General features: G+C 33.0%; 4 protein-coding genes across 4 annotated transcripts; 3 read left to right on the top strand and 1 right to left on the bottom strand.

Annotated features, from left to right (window-relative positions):
- The first annotated feature begins 3,669 nt into the window (after positions 1 to 3,669).
- Positions 3,670 to 6,241, top strand: LOC106719161 (rutC family protein HP_0944). Its single transcript, XM_014513429.2, has 3 exons — positions 3,670 to 3,918; positions 5,026 to 5,249; positions 6,029 to 6,241. The coding sequence occupies exons 1-3, from the start codon at positions 3,833 to 3,835 to the stop codon at positions 6,154 to 6,156; spliced, it is 438 nt and encodes a 145-aa protein (XP_014368915.2). The 5' UTR covers positions 3,670 to 3,832; the 3' UTR covers positions 6,157 to 6,241.
- A 2,353-nt stretch (positions 6,242 to 8,594) lies between these two features.
- On the top strand, positions 8,595 to 11,222 carry LOC106719176 (thyroid receptor-interacting protein 11). Its single transcript, XM_045680348.1, has 5 exons — positions 8,595 to 8,687; positions 9,009 to 9,072; positions 9,225 to 9,392; positions 10,301 to 10,559; positions 11,055 to 11,222. Exons 1-5 carry the CDS (start codon positions 8,595 to 8,597, stop codon positions 11,200 to 11,202), a joined length of 732 nt encoding a protein of 243 aa, XP_045536304.1. The 3' UTR covers positions 11,203 to 11,222.
- A 3,872-nt stretch (positions 11,223 to 15,094) lies between these two features.
- On the bottom strand, positions 15,095 to 17,474 carry LOC106719120 (RNA exonuclease 5). The gene is made up of 2 exons (XM_014513376.2): positions 17,262 to 17,474; positions 15,095 to 17,119 (listed from the first exon to the last, which is right to left on the bottom strand). The coding sequence occupies exons 1-2, from the start codon at positions 17,326 to 17,328 to the stop codon at positions 15,462 to 15,464; spliced, it is 1,725 nt and encodes a 574-aa protein (XP_014368862.2). The 5' UTR covers positions 17,329 to 17,474; the 3' UTR covers positions 15,095 to 15,461.
- Positions 17,475 to 18,043: 569 nt separating this feature from the next.
- On the top strand, positions 18,044 to 21,890 carry LOC106719145 (UBA-like domain-containing protein 1). The gene is made up of 4 exons (XM_014513407.2): positions 18,044 to 18,319; positions 20,300 to 20,377; positions 20,554 to 20,805; positions 21,578 to 21,890. The coding sequence occupies exons 1-4, from the start codon at positions 18,209 to 18,211 to the stop codon at positions 21,602 to 21,604; spliced, it is 468 nt and encodes a 155-aa protein (XP_014368893.1). The 5' UTR covers positions 18,044 to 18,208; the 3' UTR covers positions 21,605 to 21,890.
- The last annotated feature ends 1,514 nt before the right edge of the window (positions 21,891 to 23,404 follow it).

Here is a 23,404-nt window from a genome sequence, read left to right as displayed (position 1 = left end):
AAAATCATCGAGAAACGTAACGAAATATCTCCTACCATCCCAAGTCTGACAATCAATTGGACCACAAATATCAGTATGAATAATTTCTAGTGGTCTATTAGCTAAATGCCGTACAGTTTTGAAAGGAAGCCTACATAATTTAGCTTGATGACAAACTTCGCAGGACTTTGATACGAAATCGGAACTAGACAGGTTTAAACCTACAACGTTCTTTGCTGTTTCTCTAACATTGCTCAAATGAGCTAATCGTCTGTGCCAAATACTTTCACTTTCCACCATCAACGCCGAGAGAGTTGGAAAAATTGCATTTAGTTTCGTAATATAAAGGCCGTTATTGTTCCTATGCGCTACTAGTATTCTTTTCTCTTCTTTCTTTACTACTGCAAAATTTTTATAGAAAATTATTTTAAAATCTCTATCTGTTAAGCTGCTAACTGAAATAATATTTTTAGCAATCTTAGGTACATGTAACACTCCTTCTAAAGTACAGGTGTCAGTAATACAACTACCAATTGCTTCTGCATTAATCGTCATATTATCAGCGCAAGCTATAGGTGTATTTAAAGATTTCAAATTGTATAAAAGTGAACTGTCTTTGAACATATGTGATGTAGCACCAGAATCTAAAACAGCAACTATACTCACATTATTTGGTTTATGATTATAACTGTTTCTATTATTTCTTTTAAAACATCTATCCGCAGTATGACCAGGTCTCTTACAGAAAGAGCAAAAAAAATTTTTATTCTTAGAGCAATTACAAGCGCAGTTATATTGCTGTGCGAAATTATTTTTGGGACAGAACTTGGCAATGTGCTCCTTAGACTTACAAATAAAGCACTCCCTCTCATTTGCTTTGAATACAGTAGTAGCTGTATTTGCTTTTTCCAACCTCTCTTCTTTATAAAGCCTAGAGACAAGGTTCTCCATAGTTTTATTATCAGATGGAGTTGCGTCCCACGCTAATCTAAACGCTTTGTATTCAGTTGGTAATATTGAAATAATTTTCGTTGTTATTTCTACATTCGATAATTTGTGATTTAATGAGTTCAGTTTATTTACTAAAAGCTCAATACGCCCGATAGCCGTCAATATATCCTCCGAATTAAATGTAAAAGTGTAAAACTCATTAAGAAGTTCACTGATCTGCAGGTCTCTGTTTGCTAGAAAAATCTTATCCAGTTTCTCCAACATAGAAAATGTCGTATCTATTAAAATCACATAATTCTCTAGGTCTGGATCTATGGAGCTTAGAATTAACGACTTACCCCATGCCTCCATTTTATTTATCGATAATAATTCCTCACTTGTTGTCGTGGTCGCAATCTCCTCATTTTTTTTTTTAAATATTTTCAAAACCCGCAGCAATTATTTTCAAAGTAATTTTTTGTTTCCAACTATGGTAGTCAGAGTCTTTTGATAATAATGGTTTGATGGGCTTGTCCATCTTTGAAAAAATTTCCTTTTAACTGTCACTCCTGCTCAAAAAACTGGAAAAAACTCCAAAAAATATAAATATCTGGGCCCATAACCTCTTGAAATGGTGGATGTTGATGATGGGATCACTCTCAAACCAATTATACACTTATAGACTGATTCGGAAAATATTTATTCTAACTCAAACATATTGGATATAATTTAGTTGATACAAGATTATTATTAAATATGTATATAAAAGTTAAACAGTTATTTTTTGAATACTATACATCTTACTTATTTGAGAATATAAACGGAATTAATTTATTATAACATACTTCAAACTTAAGAAAATAATACTGACATTCCTAATTCAAAATAATTTAAACATACTACATAAAAAGCCAAGTAGGTCAGAATTATCAAAAAGGAGTATGTATAGGTATATTCTGAGATTACCAAATCAACAATTTTAACCATTCTCTTTATATCACTTTTGGTAAAGTGGACGATTTAAAAACTTAACCAGTGAATTTGCCCTTTAGAATTGTTTTGCTACATTTAACGGGTTTCTTTCAAAGGTATATTTCTTTCTATGTAACGGATTGGTACCTTTGTTATGCCTGATATGTAGATTCATTAATTCCCTCATGATCTGCTATCTCCTGATATTCTATTGCTAGTAGAGTTTTGTACGCTATCTAATGTATCAATATACTATATCGAATGCAAGTCTCGGTAATATAATATTTTGATAATCTCTTTAAGCTGCAGATTGATGATACACCTTCTAAGTCGCGCTACAGCGCCTACAGGTTAGTCTATCTATTCCCCCTGAAATGTAACCCCATGTGGTTGTAGATGTCCAAGTATTCCTTGTGTGAAAATTGTAACACCTTTGAAGACCATAATCGTAATAAGGAGATTATAACACACTTATTCCGACAAATAGATGAAAAAAATGTAACGTTATTTTACTACTGTAATAGTTTTATCTTATATTATTATCCGTATACAGACACCGATCTTACCGCGTTACCTTTGTATTATATGTATATCTAAGTAATATTATGAATGCGAAAGTTTAGAAGGATGTTTGTTAATAAGAAAGTATCTCCATAACGGCTCAATGTATCTTGATGAAATTTGGCGCAGATGTTTAACACAGTCTGAAAGAGCACATAGGCTAGCTATTAAGTTTTTTTAAAATCCATTATTAACACATAAGTTATTAAGAGAGTGTGGCCAATCCAAGACCACTTGCGGCGCTTTATTTAATTACTGACCGGCTATTCTCGACAGAATTCTAGAAGCTCTTAGTTGCAGAATTTGTGTAGTCAATCTGCAGAATCGAGTAGTATGTACGAGAGACATAGCAAACGCACTATATAAAAAACTCACCAACAGACCTAAAACGAAACGTCGTTTGCTGCGGTTTTCTTCCCGCCATTGAAGAACTTATAACTTCAGATGTACCTACTCCATCAAATTCCAAAATTGGTAGCTTTGCCTCGTGACTAAAAATTAGACATTATTTATAAAAAATTTTTGCAAGGTGTTAATTGAAAAAGCGATTTCATGTTTTTACTTGGAATTTGGAATCTAGTGCTGAAATACCCTTCAACATATGCAAAGAAGTGGTGAATTCCGGAACAAAGGACTAAAGAAACAATATGTTAATGCAAAGCATTGTTCACGAACGACTCACATAACACGATTGCAAATGTATTCACTTTATAGTTGTTTCTGAGTCACGACATGGGGTTGTAAGTAAAGGCAAGGGCTTTATTTTCTAATTTTAGAGTAAGTATTGATAAAAATAAATGTTAGTAAAAAACATACAATCTATCTATCTATATATATAAAAGAAAGTCGTGTTAGTTACACTATTTATAACTCAAGAACGGCTGAATCGATTTGACTGAAAATTGGTGGGCAGGTAGCTTAGAACCAGGAAACGGACATAGGATAATTTTTACCCCGTTTTCTATTTTTTTATTCCGCGCGGACGGAGTCGCGGGTAATCTGTTTTCCAACAGGGTAAACACTAACATGAACTTATCATACAAAATAATAAAACTACAAACAAACACATACACAACCCACACAGAGGGGAGGGGGCAGAGATTACCGACTTCTATATATGAATAACTGGCAGAAAGAAACGGTTTCGGTGACAAAAAAAGACATTAAATTTTATTTGAACATTTTGACATATTAAAAATTCACAAGTCAAACTAAATTAAACTGTAATTTAATCTAATCATACGTGAGTTTTTATTAAATTTCGATTATCAGTTGCGGGTCATGATGCTGTAAGCACCTTGACCTCTCCGCCATCTCCCGGCGCGCTCTCTGTGATCAAATGAACTGGTGATTCTGTTTAAGACAAACGTGTTACAGGTTTAAATCAAATATGTCTAAAACGAGTACTAAGACTTCAAAAATTAACAAAAAGGCAATAACATCTTCTGATGTTTATAAGCCTGTTGGACCTTATAGGTAAGTGCGTTTAAGTAATTTTGATCTAGTGACGAGGATTTTAACAAAATATGATGTCAATATTGTTAATATAATTGTGGGTTGTGTACAATAAGCAAATGTACTTATATTTTATCGTGAGAACTAAAGGCACAATTAAATATAGGTGTTGTTGATTAAAATTGGTTAACAGAAGTTTTCTTACTAATTTAGATCACATATTTTGCAATTGTAATGACAATTGTACTTACATAAATAGGTGTGTTAATAACTAAATTTTATTATTTAAGTTGTAAGTAATTGGTATATATCCTACTTTAAATATGAATATAATTATTTAGACTCCAAATATTTTATTTTAAGATATTCCTCCCAAGTAGGACTGGCGACAGGCAGGCGACCGGCCGTAAAAAAAATTAAGCCAAAACTTTAAGGTTTGTAAAACCTTGTGTGCCGACCCCACGTGAGTGGAAAAAGGCCAGGGAAATGATGATTTAGACTCCAAAAAAAATCAGTATTTTGAACACTTGTATTTGATAAACACCTTTTTAAAGAATTTATGCCTTACTTAGGGCTTAAGTACTTCACTTAATTTTTAATTTTCGACACTTATTTTCGTGGGTATTAATAATATAGTTTCTTTAAGATTTAAAATTAAGACGCAATTATGAATGTAAATAACATCCGTTCTTTATAATTATACGCATCTGTTACTCTCTGGTATAATCTAATCCTAATCAAAATAGAATTAGATTACGCTTTTAAACTCCGGCAATAAGCAAAAGGCGTGGATATACCAATAATAAAAAAATCGTCGGGTTAAAGTTCAGTGACTTGTAAATGTACCTCATTGTTCACTACCCCCACACCCGTAGCCTAATAACGTATCTAATTTTAAGTTCGTTTATTAAAGGTAATAATATTATATAGTAACTAACATTTTTAAATACAATTATTAAAAATCAAAGAAAAGTAGTACCCTCGTCCTCATCTGTCCAATAAAAGTAGTCATCTGCAGCTCTTTACCATGTATCAGATGTCTATGAGCAGCGGCCACTTCGCTAGCGATACCAACTGACCGCTTGCTATATCCTATCTCATATAAATAACGGTTGGTGCGTCTTCTAGCCAGGCGGTGCTGACGGACAAGACGCTGTACGTATCAGGCGTGCTCGGCCTCGACACGCAGTCAAACATGATCTGCGGCATCGAGGGCCAGACCCGGCAGGCGCTTAACAATCTCAAAAGTATCTTGGAGGCTGGCGAGAGTTCTCTCCAGGGTGTTCTGAAAACGACAATACTATTGACCAATATGGATGATTTTCCATGCGTTAACAAAGTATATGCAGAATGTAAGTCTTTATTGCCGTATCTTAGGCATGTTTGTAAATCGGTTAAGCTTAAGCAGGACAAAGTATAAAATATTTATCCTAAGACTTAAACTAAAATAGATTAAATAACACCGTTTAAAAACATTCTTTTGCGGATTTTACCAAACAGACATACGACAAAAAGAGAATTTTTTTTTAACTCGTGATGATACAGGAGAAATTAAAGATTAAAAATAAAATCTCATTTCTCGGTTAAACATTAGGGCATACTTCAAGTCAATGTCAAGCGAATGTTTTTTTTGAGATTTAAACAATTAAAATTTCGAACTAATAAAACAATGCTCAGTGTTAATAAATTTAGAACTGACACTATTATAATTTGTTATCTGTATTCACTAGCATGATATGTATATTGAAATTATTGTAATAACTGACCTAATTGCACAACTCGGATGACTGCGTTGACTCGAAAAAATTAGTATCTTAAATTCATGGGGAAATTCATAAAAGGAAAGTAAAAGTGATACCGGATAATGAGGTTATGGTCAAATAGAGCTACCAGCGCGTATGAATCTACTTGATCGAAAATAAACACACGCCCAAAAGAGGGGTAAGCAGAGATTACCGAAGATATTGGATAACTGCTTTTCCTACATCGTAGAATACATCTATGAATATAATGATTTGTTTAGAATGTTATAACTTTTTCTAAGACGTCCTTACCAACACCCACTTTTGCAACATAGATTTGTATCGTCTTTGCTCGTTTCATTTACGTTTCGTTTGTGTTTTTGTTAAAGTTTTCACCGAAGTGTACCCGGCGCGCTCGACGTTCCAAGTGGTGAAGCTGCCGCTCAATGCGTTGATTGAGATCGAGGCGATCGCACTGATCGGCATCAAAGAGGTGGCTTGTCCCTGCTCGCGCTGACCAAAAGCAGCTGAACTGGCGTTTTGTTTTGTTTATATTTATTTGAAATCTTCGAAAAAAACTAGTTGCGCATATTCTTGTAAAATATAACCTGTTTTAATACTAGTTTGTTTATTTATTTTTTGGTGGTGGTGTGACGTTAATTTTATAGTATAAGGTGGCCACCTGAATTCCCTAAAATAGCGAAGTGACTGAAAGCGAAGCTGCCCATAGACATCCGCACTTACAGAAGTGTAGCATATCTTTATTCGTCCACTCCTCTGCCAAACACAGGGTCTCTTCCTATCCTTTCTAAATTCTTAATGAAAATTATTGAGAAAGGCATATTTAAAAACTCATTATTGTTCCGCCATATACAAATATAGAAAACAAAATGAAACTCGCGTAAGGATTAAGTTTCACTAGTATCTATTAATATCCACCAGTTCTAACTAACAATAGATCTTGCTATATTTTAAGTTTGATCGCTTTCGTGCAAGTTAATACATAATACAATAAAAGGACCCAGTTGGTGACATTTTTAGACACAAAAAGAAAGAGGTTATCAATTCGACTGTATTTTTTTTAAGTTTTGTTACCGCGAAGTTAGCAGAAATCCCTGGTGCTCCGATTTTGATAAAAAATATTTTAATCGAAGAATATTTGAATCAGATGGGTCCCATTTTTTTGATTATTTTTTTAAATAACTAGAAGACTAGTAGATTTTGAGTATAACTTCAAAATGCGTTGCGAAAATTAGGGACTTTTTTCTATCATCGCTTACGTAGGCTAAACTATACGACCTACATACATAAAAATGATGTATCGAAGAATTGTAGCTCTTTAAAAGTGCTAAATAAAAGTCCGCGATAGCATATATCTATCTTTTATAGTTTTCTCACAATAACCATTTTTTATTTAGAAACATCAATTACATTTATAGTTAAGTATGGACATAAACGTAACTATGTCTAATACTTCTCACATATAAAATGTCACTTATTCACTTCGTCCGATACCGACTGCGAAATAACAATAATTATACAATATTATAGGCATGTTACAAGAAAGAAGAGAACTTTCTTATTTTAGAGGGTTTTCATGACATTATCTTGTTACTTTTTTGTGCATTCTGTTTGAGATTGTTTTTTTCATGTTACTTTTTAGTGCATTTTGTTCGAGATAGTTTTTTTAATACTGCGCGGTTGAAGTCGTGGTTTACTGCTATACTTAATAAATGTTTCCATTTAACCCCTTTTGCGAAAGATGTAATTTCATCTTGAAGTCCCTTAAACTATCAAGGCTTAATGGGACTAGAATTTTTCAAGGAGAAAAAAAAGTATTACTAAAACGTATTGACAAAGTGTAGATAGCAAGTAAGTAACGACTTCAGTTTTTTTGTAGTTTTTGCTGTAGTAGTAGTTAGTATTAATGATCCAGCCGCACCTTTTTATAGCGTGCAATAGAAATAATACCTAGGCGGTAAGCAGCGTGTAAGAATTAATGAAGTTTCACAGTATCCTTGACGGTATTCAAATAGTGCATTGTGAAAATCAAAATTACATTCTTCGTACATTTATAGCCTTATTTAGCCACAAATTAAAATGTGTCGTGAGCACAAACATTGCCATGTAAACAAAAGAAATCCATTTCCTACTTTACCGCCGAAAAATAGTTATACTAATAACTGTGTACGCTAATTAGCCCATACATATAAAACTCGAGAGTTATAAATAAAACATAATTAAAATGCATATTATGCTCTCACTGACATTATCACAAAAATGAAATCTCCATAACCTTGCTTTAGTGAGCTGTATGTACTTAGAATGAGTGCCAAGGCGGGTACACCACTCATTAGGTACTGAGAGCATATTAAATTGACACTTTGCTAAAGTACCTAACATTAAAATTTAACCATAGAACTGATCAGAACTTTTTTTTTACTAAATTCGCCGCACGATACGATAACTTCTAGTAATGATTACAGATTATCGAAAAGAACAATAAAATAAATTTTAGAAATAATTCTATTTGTGTAATATGTGTTCTGCAGAAAATATCAAAACGAAATAAGTTTTCAAACTTCGGATTCGTCCATACTTTGAAACTACATTAATTACGGAGCTTTATATTGATATTTTTCTTATATTCTTTGTCTAGCTAATTTAAATATATTCTTAGTCTGGCACTGAAAGTTTAGATTCATAGTTTTCAAAGTTTAATACAACCTTTGAAAACTTATTGCATTTACATTAATTACCTATAATACGCTTTATATGTACTTGACTAAGTACGCTTAACTAGTAATAGGTAAAAGGTTTAAAAAATCCATATAGGCGAGAAAAAGTTACATAAAAAATAGTTACGTCAAGTAAAACAACGTTGTTACACTATTTTATTTAAAAAGAAATGCGACGGGGGTGCGAGTGCGAGGTCATCTGAGTGTACACCCTCCCATGGTGAGAACGATACGATCTGCTAGAGGCAAAGCAGCGCCGGAGGCGGGCGGCCGGACGACCGGCGGCAGTCGTGCGGACGGCCTGAGCTCGGCTTGTCGGCTGGTCGAAATTTACGTCACGTGGCTGAATAACTTCGAGGCTTTGACTCGCTTACGCATGTTCACCATTCCAATTTAATTCTCACCCACCATGGGCTGTACTAGCAGCGCTCCGAATGTCATCGAAGCTCATACCAATTCTACAGGTGACCGAATGACGAAAACTATACATTTGTATTGTTCTTTTTTTAGCACTTTCAATTCCGTATTTACCTTATAGATTTAATAAATTATTATGGATCACTGCTTTGTCTTGATATAATTCATCTTCTCGGTAATCGACCATTACGTATGCTCTTTGTTGTTTCATTAGCTATTTGAAAACATTAGCGAGTTAGGGTTGGGCGTGCTGAGTGAACTCGAGGTCAATGTTAAAGGTAAGACGTCGCTTAATTTTATTCAATTCGCTTCACGCATGTAAAATAATTGAGGTTTATTACTTTGTTGTTTATTCTTAATAAAAAGTTTTACATACACTTGCGGTGTAATTATTCGAAATGTTTCTATAATTTTTATACACCTGTTTCAGATAGAACTATACATTTTTTGGAGGACGAAGGTATTAATAAAAATAAAGAGAATGAATTAAACAAAGAAAATGGACTTTCTAAATGTGATACTGTTAACGATATACACTTAGATAGAAATAATTTTCATGTATTACAAAACGATTCTAAAACCACCGAAAATATCGAAGGTAAATGTACTTTTAAAACTTGATTTTTATCACATATTATTACCAAAAACTCATTCACCACATTCACGACAACTGGCCGCAGCTCATCTTTGAAGAGAACATTGTGAGAGTAAAATTATTAAAACGATAACTTACCGAGTCAGTCGGAGCCGCGAACATTCTGCGGCTACTCGCTTCTCGGCATAGCACAATGAATATAACGCTATACTAGTATATCACGAAATTAATGAACTTATTGAAAAAAAATCGAAAGAAATGAAGCTTTTATAATACTCTCTTGTTAAAGGTACAAAAAAATAGGCACTTGTAACCTATATAATCAGTATGTGTGGCCAAAAATTACGGTTCTAAATTTTAGTAATCAAAATTAAATTTTATAACGCGTTATTACCTCAAAAAAAATCGAAATTCGCTAGCAACGTTACAATTAACAATCTAAACTGTTTCATATAGTGCTGCTGTGGTATCATGTTAATTTATAATCACGTGGTACGTTAAGGTTCTGCCGTCTTTCGCTTATCAAAAGACACTGCATTTTTACGGAATTAAGTACGTACTTTGAAAGAAATATTATCTTCATAAACCTGTACCTGTTTTAATGTAACGTGTACGTTTTCGGTAACTTCGATGGATGGACCCAAATAATTTAGTAAAACATATAAGCGAAAAACCTTTATAAGAGTGATTTATTGTTCAGTCCCGACGGACGAGCTACAAAGGCGAGAAACTCCCATTAGAGGGAAACCTTTATAATCGAGAAATTACTGCGGTCCCTTAAACTCTCGCTTATCCAGGTTCGACTGTATATGGGACGCCGTACTTTATCGTCTATTCAACAAAATCAATAAAACTTAGGTTAGAAATATTTCAATTGTACGGCTTTGAAATATGAATAACTAATTTTACAGGTGACCAAAGCAAACAAGAGGATAACAATCAAATAAATCAAAACGATACAAATTACCGAGAACAAGAAAAAATAACGACTTTAAAAGAAGTTGTTGATCACGTTCTGTCAAACAATGTTTTGGAAAAGCACGAAAACATAGAAAAGAATTCTTCTGAAACGAATCTTAGTCAAGTAGAAGTTATAGAACATGAGACTGACACTCAAGTCGAACATAGCATAGATGAAACGTCTTCAGTAACCGCCCCGGAAGAGATCAAGTAAGTTCAATTGTAAAAATTAACAAAAAATAAATAATTTGCTAATGTTATGATTTCAGCAAGGGTTCTTGATTCAGAAAGAAGATTTGCTTTAATTCACGGCAACATGACAAACACTTGTTTGTACAATAAAAGGTTCAATGAGTGTTATTTTAGTTAAACGAGACAATGACAATACGAACGTTGTTACATCTACCTTTGTTTTATGAGACAAAAATGTCTGTACAAAACACATCCCTGTCTTATTATCTTTAACAACACAGAGATAACAATATGTTTTAAACGGAGATTTTGGTTTCAGAAACTCACGGCTAATCGAATAAACAGGTCATAAATAAAAAAAATCAGTGTTGGTTGGAAAAGTGTCAAAAACGTCGTTCTTGTTTTATAATATAAGAAACATAATTTACAAAATCATAGCTTTGGTCTAAAATGATTCTTAATAATCTATCAAGAGCTTTATTACAATAAGTGTTGAATATTTGTGTGTTGCAGAGAAGAAATAGAGGAGTTAGCAAGTCCGAGCCAGTCGGAGTGCAGCCGCGCGACGCGCTGGGAGGCGCTGGCCGACATGGCCGCCGAGCTACCGCCGTCGCTTACCGTAGACCCCATCACCGGACAAATTTATGCACTCAGCAAATGACATACCCATCGCAATATTAGATCGACATTGTTTTAGTATAAATGTTTAAAAGTTATATCTTTACTTTAGATTTATTTTAAATAAAAAATCGTTACAACCCTTAAACTACTTTTTAAATTGGTGTATAACATATTATTAGATTTAGTAACATATATTTACCAGTTCCTTAGCATAATATGGAAATTAGACCTTCGAGCTATCGACTCCGATTTGCCTGTGTTGATACCAAAACTTTGGTCGGTTCATCATCATCTCCCTGTCTTTATCCTACTCATGTAGGGTCGGCGCACCAGTATTTCGTCCTCCAGATCCATTTATTTTCCGTCATCTTAGTCAGCACTCCATTCCTGATCAAGTTACCTTTCACACAATCCATCCATCTCTTCGTATGCGTACCCCTACCAGTGTAACCCTGCACATTCATAAATAAAGCTCTCCTTGTTATATGCGATTCTTCCCTCCTCATAACATGTCCATCCCATGCTTACCTTTTATTTCTCTACCATTGGTGCTACTTTCAAACTCTATAAAAATCTGTAATAATCGTTTTGCTTATCTTCAATCTAGCTCTCTTGATTATGCAACCATCTTTCCAGTCTACTCTGGACCTCAAACGCTTCTTCCCAAACAAAAACTATGTAGTCACGGTGCTTCCTCCTGTATCTCCAATGTTAACGCTTTGATAAACGCACAATTAGTCAGAAACTTAACAACGTAAATCGTTAATTTATCGAAAATTTAACGGAAGTTAAAGTAAATCGTTGAAGTTAACCATTTAAAACTTATACTGTTTTTGGGCTGAGATAAGTTCGTAAAACAAGTAGAAAGAAGAATTAAACACACCTTTATTGATTTCGATTCACAGACCATTCAAGAAATATTTCGATGACTACTGATATTTCTGGACCTCCTATCTTGCAAGTAGAAGTCTTACATGCCTTGAAAACAGCGAAAACAGGCAGATCAACCGGACCTGATAATGTGCCCGTAGAAGTCCTAAAGCTCTTAGAAGAAGATCAACTTGACGTAGTGACACATTTCTTCAATCAGCTTTATGATACTGGCGAACTACCCAGTGACTGGCTGAAGTCGACGTTCATCACAATTCCCAAAAAGAAGAATGCTCGAAAGTGCGAAGAATTTCGTATGATAAGTCTCATGAGTCATGTTCTCAAAGTCTTTTTAAACATCATTCATAACCGAATAAGACAGAAATGTGATGAACAATTGGGAGAAAGTCAGTTTGGATTTCGTGCCGGTGTCGGAACCCGTGAAGCCCTCTTTGCCTTGAATGTTCTTGTACAAAAATGCAGAGACATGCAATCTGATATCCTGATGTGCTTCATAGATTACGAAAAAGCATTTGACCGTGTAAAACACCATCGATTACTAGAGCGCCTCGAAGACATCGGATTAGATGGAAAAGACATACGCATTATACGCAATTTATACATGAACCAGGTAGCTAATGTAAGGGTAGACAATGAAGAAACCGAAGACATTACGATCAGCCGAGGTGTACGACAGGGATGCATACTATCGCCACTATTATTCAACATTTATTCAGAGGCCATAATGTCGGAGGCTCTCGAAAACCTGGAAGCTGGAGTGAAAGTCAATGGTAAAGTTATAAATAACCTGCGTTACGCAGATGACACGATTCTCATTGCAGCTTCGGAAAACGACCTCCAGACTATCGTGGACAGGGTGAATGAATATAGCGAGAAAGCTGGATTGTCTATTAATAAAGACAAAACAAAGCTTATGATCGTAACCACAAATCCTAACTTAAACCCAAACATCACAATAGGGAACCAAAAACTAGAGCGTGTTCGACAATTCAAATATCTAGGTGCTTGGATCAATGAAAAATGGGAGTCTGATCAGGAAATCAAAACCCGGATAGAAATGGCCCGAGCATCCTTCAACAAAATGAAGAAAATTTTGTGTTGTCGTCAAATTGACATAAAGCTCCGAATTAGGATATTACTCTGTTACATCTGGCCTGTCGTCACCTACGGTTGTGAAGCATGGACGATAAAAGAAGATACCACAAGACGCCTCGAGGCATTCGAAATGTGGTGCTATCGCCGTATGCTCCGAATCAGTTGGACGCAGAAGGTGAGTAATGAGACGGTGCTCCAGCGCGTTGCTATGAGCCGAAAATTCATGCAGACCGTCAAAAAGCGTAAAGTGGAATACCTGGGACACGTACTCCGGCATGAGAGGTATAAACTACTTCAGCTGATAATGATGGGCAAGATTGAAGGCAAGAGACGCGCAAGACGCAGGAAAAAGTCGTGGCTACGTAACATTAGAGAATGGACCGGAATTAGGTCAGCGGAGGAATTGTTTCGCACCGCATTGAATAGAGAAAAATTTTCCAAGTTAGCGGCCAACCTTCAAGACTGAAGAGGCACTGGAAGAAGAAGAAGAAGATTGATTTCGATCTTTGGATGAGATGATATGTAAGAATTACACACACTTGTGTATATTGACTTTCCAATTTAACTCTTTTTAATAAAATAAACATTTTTGACGCCAATGGGCACAAGTTAGTTGTATTTTAGTTACCACGTGGTAGAGTAATTCACACTAGATTATTTTAGTTGCAATTGCACCCAGAGTTCAGCTATATTAATGGCATTTTCATCTAATTATCTGCAAATCGTTCTTACTATTCGACTCACCGACAGTCGCCGAACTTACGAGCATAGCGCGGCTCGTAATTTAAACAAAATGACAGCACGTCAACAAGAGTCTTATACGAGTATAACAATTAACAGAAGTTAAATTTAACGGAAGTTAACAAGAGCGTTAACCTTTTTTGTAGTTAACTTAAAAGTTAATCTTTTAACTTTGTTAATTAACGATTAACGGTTAAACTAGTTAATGCCAAACTTTGCTTAAAGCCGATCTCCGGTGTAGGCCCATAGGTTCACTGATCACTGAACTTGTCCGTTACGCCGGCTTCGGACTAGACGTGAGTATGGGCTTTCATACATAGCACTCACTCACAAGTCGTACGTACTTCCTCAGGCACTCGGCTTTCTTTCGTCGTCACCACAGAACTTGTAGTATGCCTTTTCAAGAAATAACTGGTCGGTTGTTGTATCTTAGGTTCTGTAGTAGGTCTTCTATAATAGTTCTATACTAGGTCAAGGACAAGGCGTGAGTTTTAAATAAGTATATTCCATAAGTTTATATGTGAGAGGTAATTGTTGTATTCACAACAATTATCGCTATTGTGTTAACAAAACGTAAGTAGAAAATTGATGACGCTACGGTTCCCGTTTTTAGAATTTATGTAAGCAAACAAACCGTTATCAAGAATCCATCTTGTCAATCAATCATATTTAACCTTTTGAAAAGTGAAATAAACTTTGATTTTATGTGAATGAATTTAAAAAGATTTTCTTATGCTGGGACAACACGTTACATGCAAATTGCATAATTCTTGTTCTCGTACATGGGTAGCCACACATTTGCGTCGTTGCACGTAATCTTAACAGGCTAAAAATTATTCAGGTCGGCTGTCGGAAATTTGCCGAACATCAAACAAGCTACTTTCGGTAGCTAGTTTAGAGGCGCATTTTTAAATTGCAATAATTTGTACAAATAGTAAGTATAGAAAAAATACTTTGACTTTGACGAAAAATCACTGGAAAAATTAATTCTGAAAGCCAAGAGACGAGTAAAATATTACATAATTATACTTTTTGTTATACAAATAAGTGCATACACGAAAATGGTTATGTCGTGTCGGTAGGACAGACCTCCAACATCCAACAACAATTTGGTACTTTTGCTATATGTGAAAATTTTTGCATTGCTTTTGCAGTCAATGTATAAAGAGCTCTGAAACTGTTAAAGTAAAACAAGCTCGCTCTTTTCCACTCTGACGTTTATTGCTTTATATTTGGTTTACACATAATTCTATAATTCGTTTTGATTTCAGCAAGGCATTATATAAAAAATAGTACACTATGTAAACTGAGCCAACAAATGCCTCTTGTATGGATTGTCCACAAAACAAGACTTACATACAACAAGAAACAGTAATTTTATAGATCAAATATACTACACATAATCTATGTGAAATCAAACTCATTCTTTAGAAGCTAACATGTTAATAGTTTTCATTGGAATTGGGTTTTACCATGAGTTTATTAAATCAAATATTTTTATTTTTCATGAGTCTTTTAAGGGAAAATATTTACTTAAACATAAATGTGGAAAGTAATTCAGTAAAGAAAAATTCATGTTACATCTTTTACTTTCATCATGGCAATACCATTGGTATCTGTAGTCCCACCAAATACAATAACAAACAAACCTGAAATCTTTAAACTATCCCACACTCTTTGAATCCATGCATCAATCTCAAGCATTTGTTGTAATGCATTATCAGTGTTGATTTCTAATTTAAGATGTGCCATAGCTAAATTATATTCACTAATGGATTCAGAGAGCTTAGATATAACTTCTTCCACACCATCTACAGTGCAAAGTTTCACCTTTTTCGTCTTGTTCTTTTTCAACTGAGAGTTAAAGCTTTCTTTTGCTTGTGTCAAGTATGTGTGATAATCCCCTGTAATGTTATCACAACCAACAACAATTGAAGTTTTCTTCTGTTCTATTATATGATTAAAAATTGATAAAGCATATTCCTCCTTTTGTTTTACTTTTATCATATTTTCTTTATACTGTTTTCTCTTAGTATGAACAGCATCACCAAATTCTAAGTTTTTTTTCAATTTCAGCTGTACAACTTTCAGAGCGGCTACTGCATCTTCTTTAGAACAATGGCCTTCTTTTCCAGATTGAATAATTTCATTAAGAAATTCTCTAGCTAACACCTTCAGCTTAGGTTTACGACACCTTTCCCCAGTGATATTAAATACTACACTAGTATCTATAACATAGGGATGCATCATTTTTAAAGCATGTAAATCTGTATTAAGTGAGTGACCAACTAAAATGGCATCAGGGGGTAATAAATGTCTAATTTCTTTTTGAACATCTTCTAACCTCTTGTTAACATTTTCCAATAATGATGCAGTAATACCAGAATACCTAGTTAAATAATCTGTTATATCATTATAAGGCTTAACTAATGTTTCATATACACTTTCATATTTCTCATTAACAATGGTAACCCGTGTTAATTCTGAACCTACACTTGTTAGACACATTTCACAATCTAAACCAAACATTGGTGATTTGGCTGTAACTGGTTTATATTCCTCTTTGGTCATTACATAATCTGCATAAGCATTTTGTAATTTTCCTTTCAAAGGCAGTGGATAATTGTCTTCAATCAATTGCCATGCTGACAATATGAGTTGTGTTCTAGGATAGGCATCTCCAGTTGAATAATCAAAATTGTCACTATCACCATCTTCAATTGGAAAGACTGCCTTCATCATAACCATCAAATCTTTTCTAGCTTCTAAAGCTAAATTCATACTTCCATATTTCTGTATGATTGCTTCCTTATCATTTTCAGACAGTGGTACTAAAGCTAACTCCTTAACAAGTGAACCATTGTATACAGATGGAGTAAGAATTTCTATATGATGCTTGAAAATTTTATTTGAATTTAACATTTGTTCATGATATTTTTCCCAGTGTTGAATAGAAAGACCTTCTAAGATGATGCATGTTGTTTGACTGACATGATCACCCTTATCCAAAACATACCATCGTGGAGGTTGACTCAAATTGATGTTACCAAACAGGGAGTGCAAAAGAAGGTGCTGTATATCAGTGAGCATTAGTGGTATTCTTTCTTGTTCGGCTGTGAGTAAAGATGCAATATCTCCAGCAGGTTTTAGTCTGAGGTTAGGTATGTGTTTTTTTCGAACCTTTTGTAACATTTCATTACCTATAGGTTTCTCATTTTCATTTAATTTATCTGTAAAGTTAAGAAAAGGTTACACTTAATTACCAAGGCATAATGAGGATATACTAAGATATCTGCACCAATCAACAAGTGTGGTGGATGGTGGTAATCAAGAAAATAATAAGTTTGGGTTCTAAGGATTTTCCAACTTTACCCGCTGCTTCTAAATTTTTACGCCGCTTCTTTTTAGTAGGTTCTTCAGGACCGTTACCGATAATCATTATTAAGCTATTGCTTATGAAAATTTCAATCCATACAACTAAAAACGATAAATGAATGTACTGAAATTGGTACAAAGATAGAAAAACACACCACTACCGCAACACAAAACGTGAGACAATATGTCATCGCTGTCAAGCCAAACATAAATGTCATCAATTTTAGTTTTCAAAGTTCCAAATGTAATAGATAGAACAAAGTACAAAGCTCTCAAAACATTCACCGGTATGTAAGTAATTTGTTCTGAAATCTAAACCTTATTTGTTGTAATTGTAACCAAATGTTGTCAAGTAATTTTTATGACTTGATAATTGGATAAATAACTTTTACTAAAAATAATAAAATTGCATATAATAATAAATAAATTGCATTATTAACAACAAAAATATGAGTAAAACATTGTGGCTTGAAGAAAAATTATTATTATTATTAAATAATCGGGAACATTCAATTAGAACATTTGAACTACTTAAATTGTTTTAATATGTTTCGCCGATTTGTCCTTTCTACTAATTAAAAAAATTTAAAAATTTTTGCTTGCTTACTTCTTGTTTAGCATAAAAATGTATGAATTTTTGTTTTAAGCCATCACAAGTCACAACACATTTTTAGCTGATTTATTTAGGTGTGACTTTATATTCTGTACTCTATGACCATGAAGGTTGCATTGTTATTTTATTATGTAAACTTCGCAGTTTTGACCTCTCTTTTACTCTTGTGAACAATGTACGCTAGCGCCTTTCATAAAATTAGTCCGTGATCCCAACAGAATAAACATTCATCTGCCTACCTACTACTACTACCTACCTTGTACAAGTACCTAACTGCTACTATTTCTTGCAGAGTCGGTGAACTTATATTTGGTTAAGATCTTAAAATACAATGGATTCAGCATTACGTGAACAAGTTATGATAAATCAATTTGTGCTGGCAGCGGGATGCGCTCGCGAACAAGCTAAACAGTTACTTCAGGCTGCTCATTGGCAATTTGAGGTAAATTTGAGTAATACATGTAAACAAACAATTAAATCATGAAATGGCTGCTACATCACGTTTATTTTGCTATATTTTCTGAAAAGGGAATTTGTTTATAAATTGGGTCATTAACATAAGAATTATCAAACGAACACATTTAATTGTCGCAAGGCGCACACTGAAATCTGTAATAATATTTCCTTGACTGTCAAAAATAGATTTACTTACGTCTTGATAATGACAAATTAAGCGCATAGTTTGTAAATAAGCTAACAATAACAATTGAAGTGTCAAGGAGCAAAACACTTTTGTTTATCATATAACTAATGTTAATATTTCATCACTTAAAGTTTTCATGTATTGAATTAAACATAATATTGTTAAGTTTATTTTTTATTTTGATATTAAAGGTCTTTTGTAAGTTTATTTTGAAATTTCAATTTAAATATTACTTTCACACTCAAGTGAAAATCCAAGTAAAATTTGTTCCTTTGAGTTCTTTTATATTGTAACCTATAGTGTCCATTTAAGAAGGATTAATTTGCTATGAAGTATCGAATTAATTTTGTACGAGAATTAATGTTGTACTTAATGGATGGTTGTCAAAGTGTTGGACCGTACTTACATAACAAACAACTAAGAACAACAAAGCATTGGACTTGCATAAAAATTAATTAAACAAATAAGTACTGTAATTTAGGTATTTTATTACTTTTTAAATTTGTTACAGTTATTTGGCTATGTATCACACATTTAACTAAAAACATAAAATACATTTCTTTTTTGTTTATCAACACCTCAATTTTTGGTTTAATAATTTATTTCTTTGTTGTTTTGAAGAATAAAGTAGGACTAGAATGATTCTTACATATATAAGAAATAAATTGTCAAACTAATCATCCTTAAATAGACATTATAATTTATATTTAAGTTTCATTTAGATGACATGTTAGATGATAGTAGTTAAACAAGTATAATTTTTCTTCTAGACCACAAACCAATTAAATTAAAGAGTTGAATATCAATGAAAATTACATATCCTCCCATTTTAAGAAAAGACTAGAAAGCTTTCAATCACAACACCATTTATACATTCATCTAATAACCTTTATCATATCATGAAGAGGATGACCTTGTTTTTCTTTAAGTAACCAATTAGTCCAATACCACATGGTTCCTCAAATTATTATTTTTTTAATTTATCAAACCAAGTTACGATTATTCATAAAAAAACTATGTATAAGAAAGATCTTTTTTTATTTGTACATGCTGTCTGTTAATCCTTAGAATATTAGTGCTGGTATTATCCAGGGTGCTGTAAAGATACATTAAAAGACAGCCTTTGATTCACATTTCTTTTTATCTAAGTGGAGCACACTGTATTAGAAAGAGAGTAAATGACACCATAGACTCTGTTGTGTTGGTGTTCTCTCTGGTGATGGGCCAACACTCTCTTTAAATTTAAAGTTAATTATAATATTATTCTTATTAAGTTTGGACAGCAAACTTTAACATAGCTATGTATTGAGCCTGTTGGCACCAGATTTGTGTCTCTATTGTGATTGAACCCAATTATGTTACAATGATGCTTTTCATTAGAACCAAACAATGAGTAAATTTAAATGAAATATGTTTAATAATTAATGTATTAACAAAGTTCCTGGCATGAGAATAAAGGTATTCTCAATGTTGTACTTTTAATATTAAAAATACAAACATTTTATCTATCTTCTTTATATCAAAGACTTGGTGTCGCCCACAACTTCAGTCATATACTTACTATACTTAAACAAAAAATGATTCTTTGATAACAGAAGACATAGAACAGACCAGAAATTGTATTCTCTTTGAAATGCAAATTGTGTTCAGTACGCTGTACATTTGTCGTTGTTGATCTTTTCACTGCATTATGCATTCCCATTCTGCAGGTTATAAAATCTATAATTATGAAAACTGTGTTGCACTATGATTTTAACAAATTGTTTAAAATATTTACAGACAGCTTTATCAATATTCTTTCAAGAAGTTGCAATACCATCAGGAGCAAATGGTATTGCTGCGCAACATTACCACCAGGTCAGTTATGAGCATAAAGGGTAAACACTTGAACTTCATTTTATTTTTGGGGTAAATTTTGGGTATTCAGTACAATTGGCATTTTACAACCTTGAAAATTTGAACATTTCCTTACTAATTTCTTCTTTGTATTCTTTAAAAACTGTTTTGATCATCAACAATTATTTTGTTTACAGCAATTAATAACTCCGTGTAACACTCCGGCGACGCCACCAAACTTTCCAGACGCATTAGCAGCGTTCTCTCGGCTGTCGACGACGGGCAGCCCGAGCAACGCCGGTGGCGGGGGCAGCACCATGGCGCCGCCAGTGTCCCCGCTCGCCACACACCCGCCGCCGCACAACCAGCATACTCCGATGCAAGTCAACACCTTCCAAAGTCCGCCCAATCCGCAGAATAATTACGCACCGCTTTCCTGCTCAACTGCAGTCAGTATATTTCAATGAATCTCTTTAATAAATCCTCTTTATTAGACATAATAAAATACCTTTGCACTAGATGATTCCTGTCATGTGAAGAATGTATTGCTTCATACAAATTATACCCATTTAGGAAAACTTTAAAAGTAGATAGTATGTTTTAATGTATTTGTGTATATCTTGATATATGCATATTAAATAATATTTTCATAATAAGATAAAAATTCTATAAAACTAAGAGTAATTGTTCCCACTGTTAATAATGTTCAAATATTTGTTAATATAAACATTGCAATAGTCATTAGACATGGTTAGTACTATTTGCTAATTGCAGTATAACTTATGTTCCATTCAACAATATCTTGAAACATCTGTACTAATAATAAGGTTAGATGTATGCTTTTTACCTGCAATATGTTCATTATATATGCATATGTGATTGTTTTAAATAATGGCTGAATTCAATAAAATGTAAATGTTCAGTTTGGTTATTTTACAGTTTAATTATATTAAATCCCATTAAATCAATATTTCGTTTTTTTGTGTAGATTTTTTACGATTATTTTTATCATACTTCTTATTTACTTATTTATGTTATTTATGCATAAATCTGTTTGTAAACAGACAACTGCTAAAGTGTTTATAAATAATATATTAAACAAAAATAAATATCAAACACTTCATAAAATTAGAAGAGAAAATGTTACTGTTAAAATTTTTCTCTTCTCATCAAGCAGGTTAGAAATTAATATGTATTCATTGAAATTTGTATAATTTTCAGGTATGCAGAGAACATATGCCAAGATAAATTGATAGTGACAGGTTAGGACCGTCTATAATTTATTTTTCTAATGGTGCGCAATGTGAGCTGTGGACTTGTGAATGTTTCTTTCCGGACACCCCACTGCACCTTGTTTGCTGGACAATATTTGGGGTGCTATAGTCAATCATGTTAAACATTAAAATATTCTCACTGTTTATATAGTGGTTTATAAAACAAAATGCACTATGTATAAATATGAATTGTGTTACAGTTTTTGATACCTAATTGAAATCTTTATTGCCTGTGATTAAAAAAAGTTTTGGTATCAATAATATGTAGTGGTATAAAATGTAATTATTACTGTATAATATAAAAAAGAAGGAAACCAATGTTATCTTTATTTGACTTCTCTTATTGGTGTCATCAGTCTTATATTTTTATAGATTATCATTTGCAAAACTAAATACTGTTATAATGTGATATACATTAGTAAATAGATGCAATACAATACAAATCAATATAAAAATTAATTTCGAATAAAAAAAATGTTCAGTGATTACTGTTCAAAATCATTCCATGGAAGCTATGCTAACCACTTTTAAGGTGAAACTTGTTTGAGGACTTGTTAAAGGAATTAATCAAACCAGCTTATTAAAAAAAGTTCAACCTATTATTGTACTACTACTGTACATAATATAGTAATAATTGGGGACAAGTTGCTGTAACTCTGCCTGCACTTGAATGTATTTGGTAAAGTAAGTATTGATAATAAATAAATTACGAATGAAACAATGTATGTAGTTAGTCACTGTGATTTTTCTCATTTTCTTCTCACAATAACTACACAACATGGCTATGTAATATTTGGGGCTAATTAGTACATGAATTACCAAAACTCATAAGTATCATATAATGGTGAGATTTTTTGACACTAAATAATTTATTTAAAATTACAGGCTAACATAGTACCAAAATAAAATACATTCTTTAAATTAAATAATTTTATTAGGCAACAAAAGAGTCATAATTTATATACTGTTACTGTCTTTTATACTTATTATTATCCACAGTAAAGGATAACATGTTATTTTAAAATAACACACTGATATAGAAAAAAAAACGTTTTCAATACAAGAAATACATTTATACAACTTGATTGACAAATTTTGATGTTCGATTGGAATCTATGTCATTGTGTGGTCCAGTGTCTCTGTTATTTTATTTGGTTCTACATTATTTACAGACTCTTTATCAGAAGTGGATTGATTATATTCACCTTTATCCTGTATTATTATTATTTCTGATTGCATGCAATTTTTGAATAAAAACTGAAAAGAATAAAAATTATATTAATTACTGTACAAAAACGTTGTCAGTAAAAACACATTTTTTACTTCAGCTGGGATTCATGGTCAAGCGCTAAAAGGTGGTTAAAAAAAAAAAATAATACTTGGGTAATCTACCTCATAAAACGATTCTTTTTCATAAACCCAAATACATATTACAGACAGAAATGAAATTATAATTGAAAATAGTAGATAATTTGAGGAATATTTATAAACATTAAGGAATATATGACAGCCGAATTTATTAAACATATTTTTTGTATTCTAAATTGGTTTTACATGTACTTAAACAAGAAATTTAATACAATCTATACGTTAATTCTTTTAGCACAATAATAATGATCCTTTTATACTGCCTTTCTTTGATACTTTGAAATGTTGGTTTTTTCGCAAACGCAAAATTCATTTGACAGCTGACAGTTGAAAACAATAGGGATCATCTTTTTTTCTCTTGGCTTTTGCAAGGAATCATGTTTTGCTTTTTGATTGGGATAAGGTA

The sequence above is a fragment of the Papilio machaon genome, chromosome 12 (genome assembly GCF_912999745.1).
Source record: "Papilio machaon chromosome 12, ilPapMach1.1, whole genome shotgun sequence".
NCBI classification, from domain to species: domain Eukaryota; kingdom Metazoa; phylum Arthropoda; class Insecta; order Lepidoptera; family Papilionidae; genus Papilio; species Papilio machaon.
Note: the sequence above shows the minus strand (reverse complement) of the source record. Positions and strands in the feature narration are given on the sequence as shown.

Coding starts and splice junctions, on each gene's coding strand:
- LOC106719161 (XM_014513429.2), top strand. CDS start 3,833: ATGTCTAAAACGAGTACTAAGACTTCAAAAATTAACAAAAAGGCAATA. Junction 3,919..5,025: donor AAGCCTGTTGGACCTTATAG/GTAAGTGCGTTT, acceptor TGCGTCTTCTAG/CCAGGCGGTGCTGACGGACA. Junction 5,250..6,028: donor TAACAAAGTATATGCAGAAT/GTAAGTCTTTAT, acceptor TTTTTGTTAAAG/TTTTCACCGAAGTGTACCCG.
- LOC106719145 (XM_014513407.2), top strand. CDS start 18,209: ATGGATTCAGCATTACGTGAACAAGTTATGATAAATCAATTTGTGCTG. Junction 20,378..20,553: donor CTGCGCAACATTACCACCAG/GTCAGTTATGAG, acceptor TTTTGTTTACAG/CAATTAATAACTCCGTGTAA. Junction 20,806..21,577: donor CGCTTTCCTGCTCAACTGCA/GTCAGTATATTT, acceptor TATAATTTTCAG/GTATGCAGAGAACATATGCC.
- LOC106719120 (XM_014513376.2), bottom strand. CDS start 17,328: ATGATTATCGGTAACGGTCCTGAAGAACCTACTAAAAAGAAGCGGCGT. Junction 17,120..17,261: donor TAAAAATTTAGAAGCAGCGG/GTAAAGTTGGAA, acceptor TTAACTTTACAG/ATAAATTAAATGAAAATGAG.
- LOC106719176 (XM_045680348.1), top strand. CDS start 8,595: ATGGTGAGAACGATACGATCTGCTAGAGGCAAAGCAGCGCCGGAGGCG. Junction 8,688..9,008: donor GTGCGGACGGCCTGAGCTCG/GCTTGTCGGCTG, acceptor TTGTTTCATTAG/CTATTTGAAAACATTAGCGA. Junction 9,073..9,224: donor ACTCGAGGTCAATGTTAAAG/GTAAGACGTCGC, acceptor CACCTGTTTCAG/ATAGAACTATACATTTTTTG.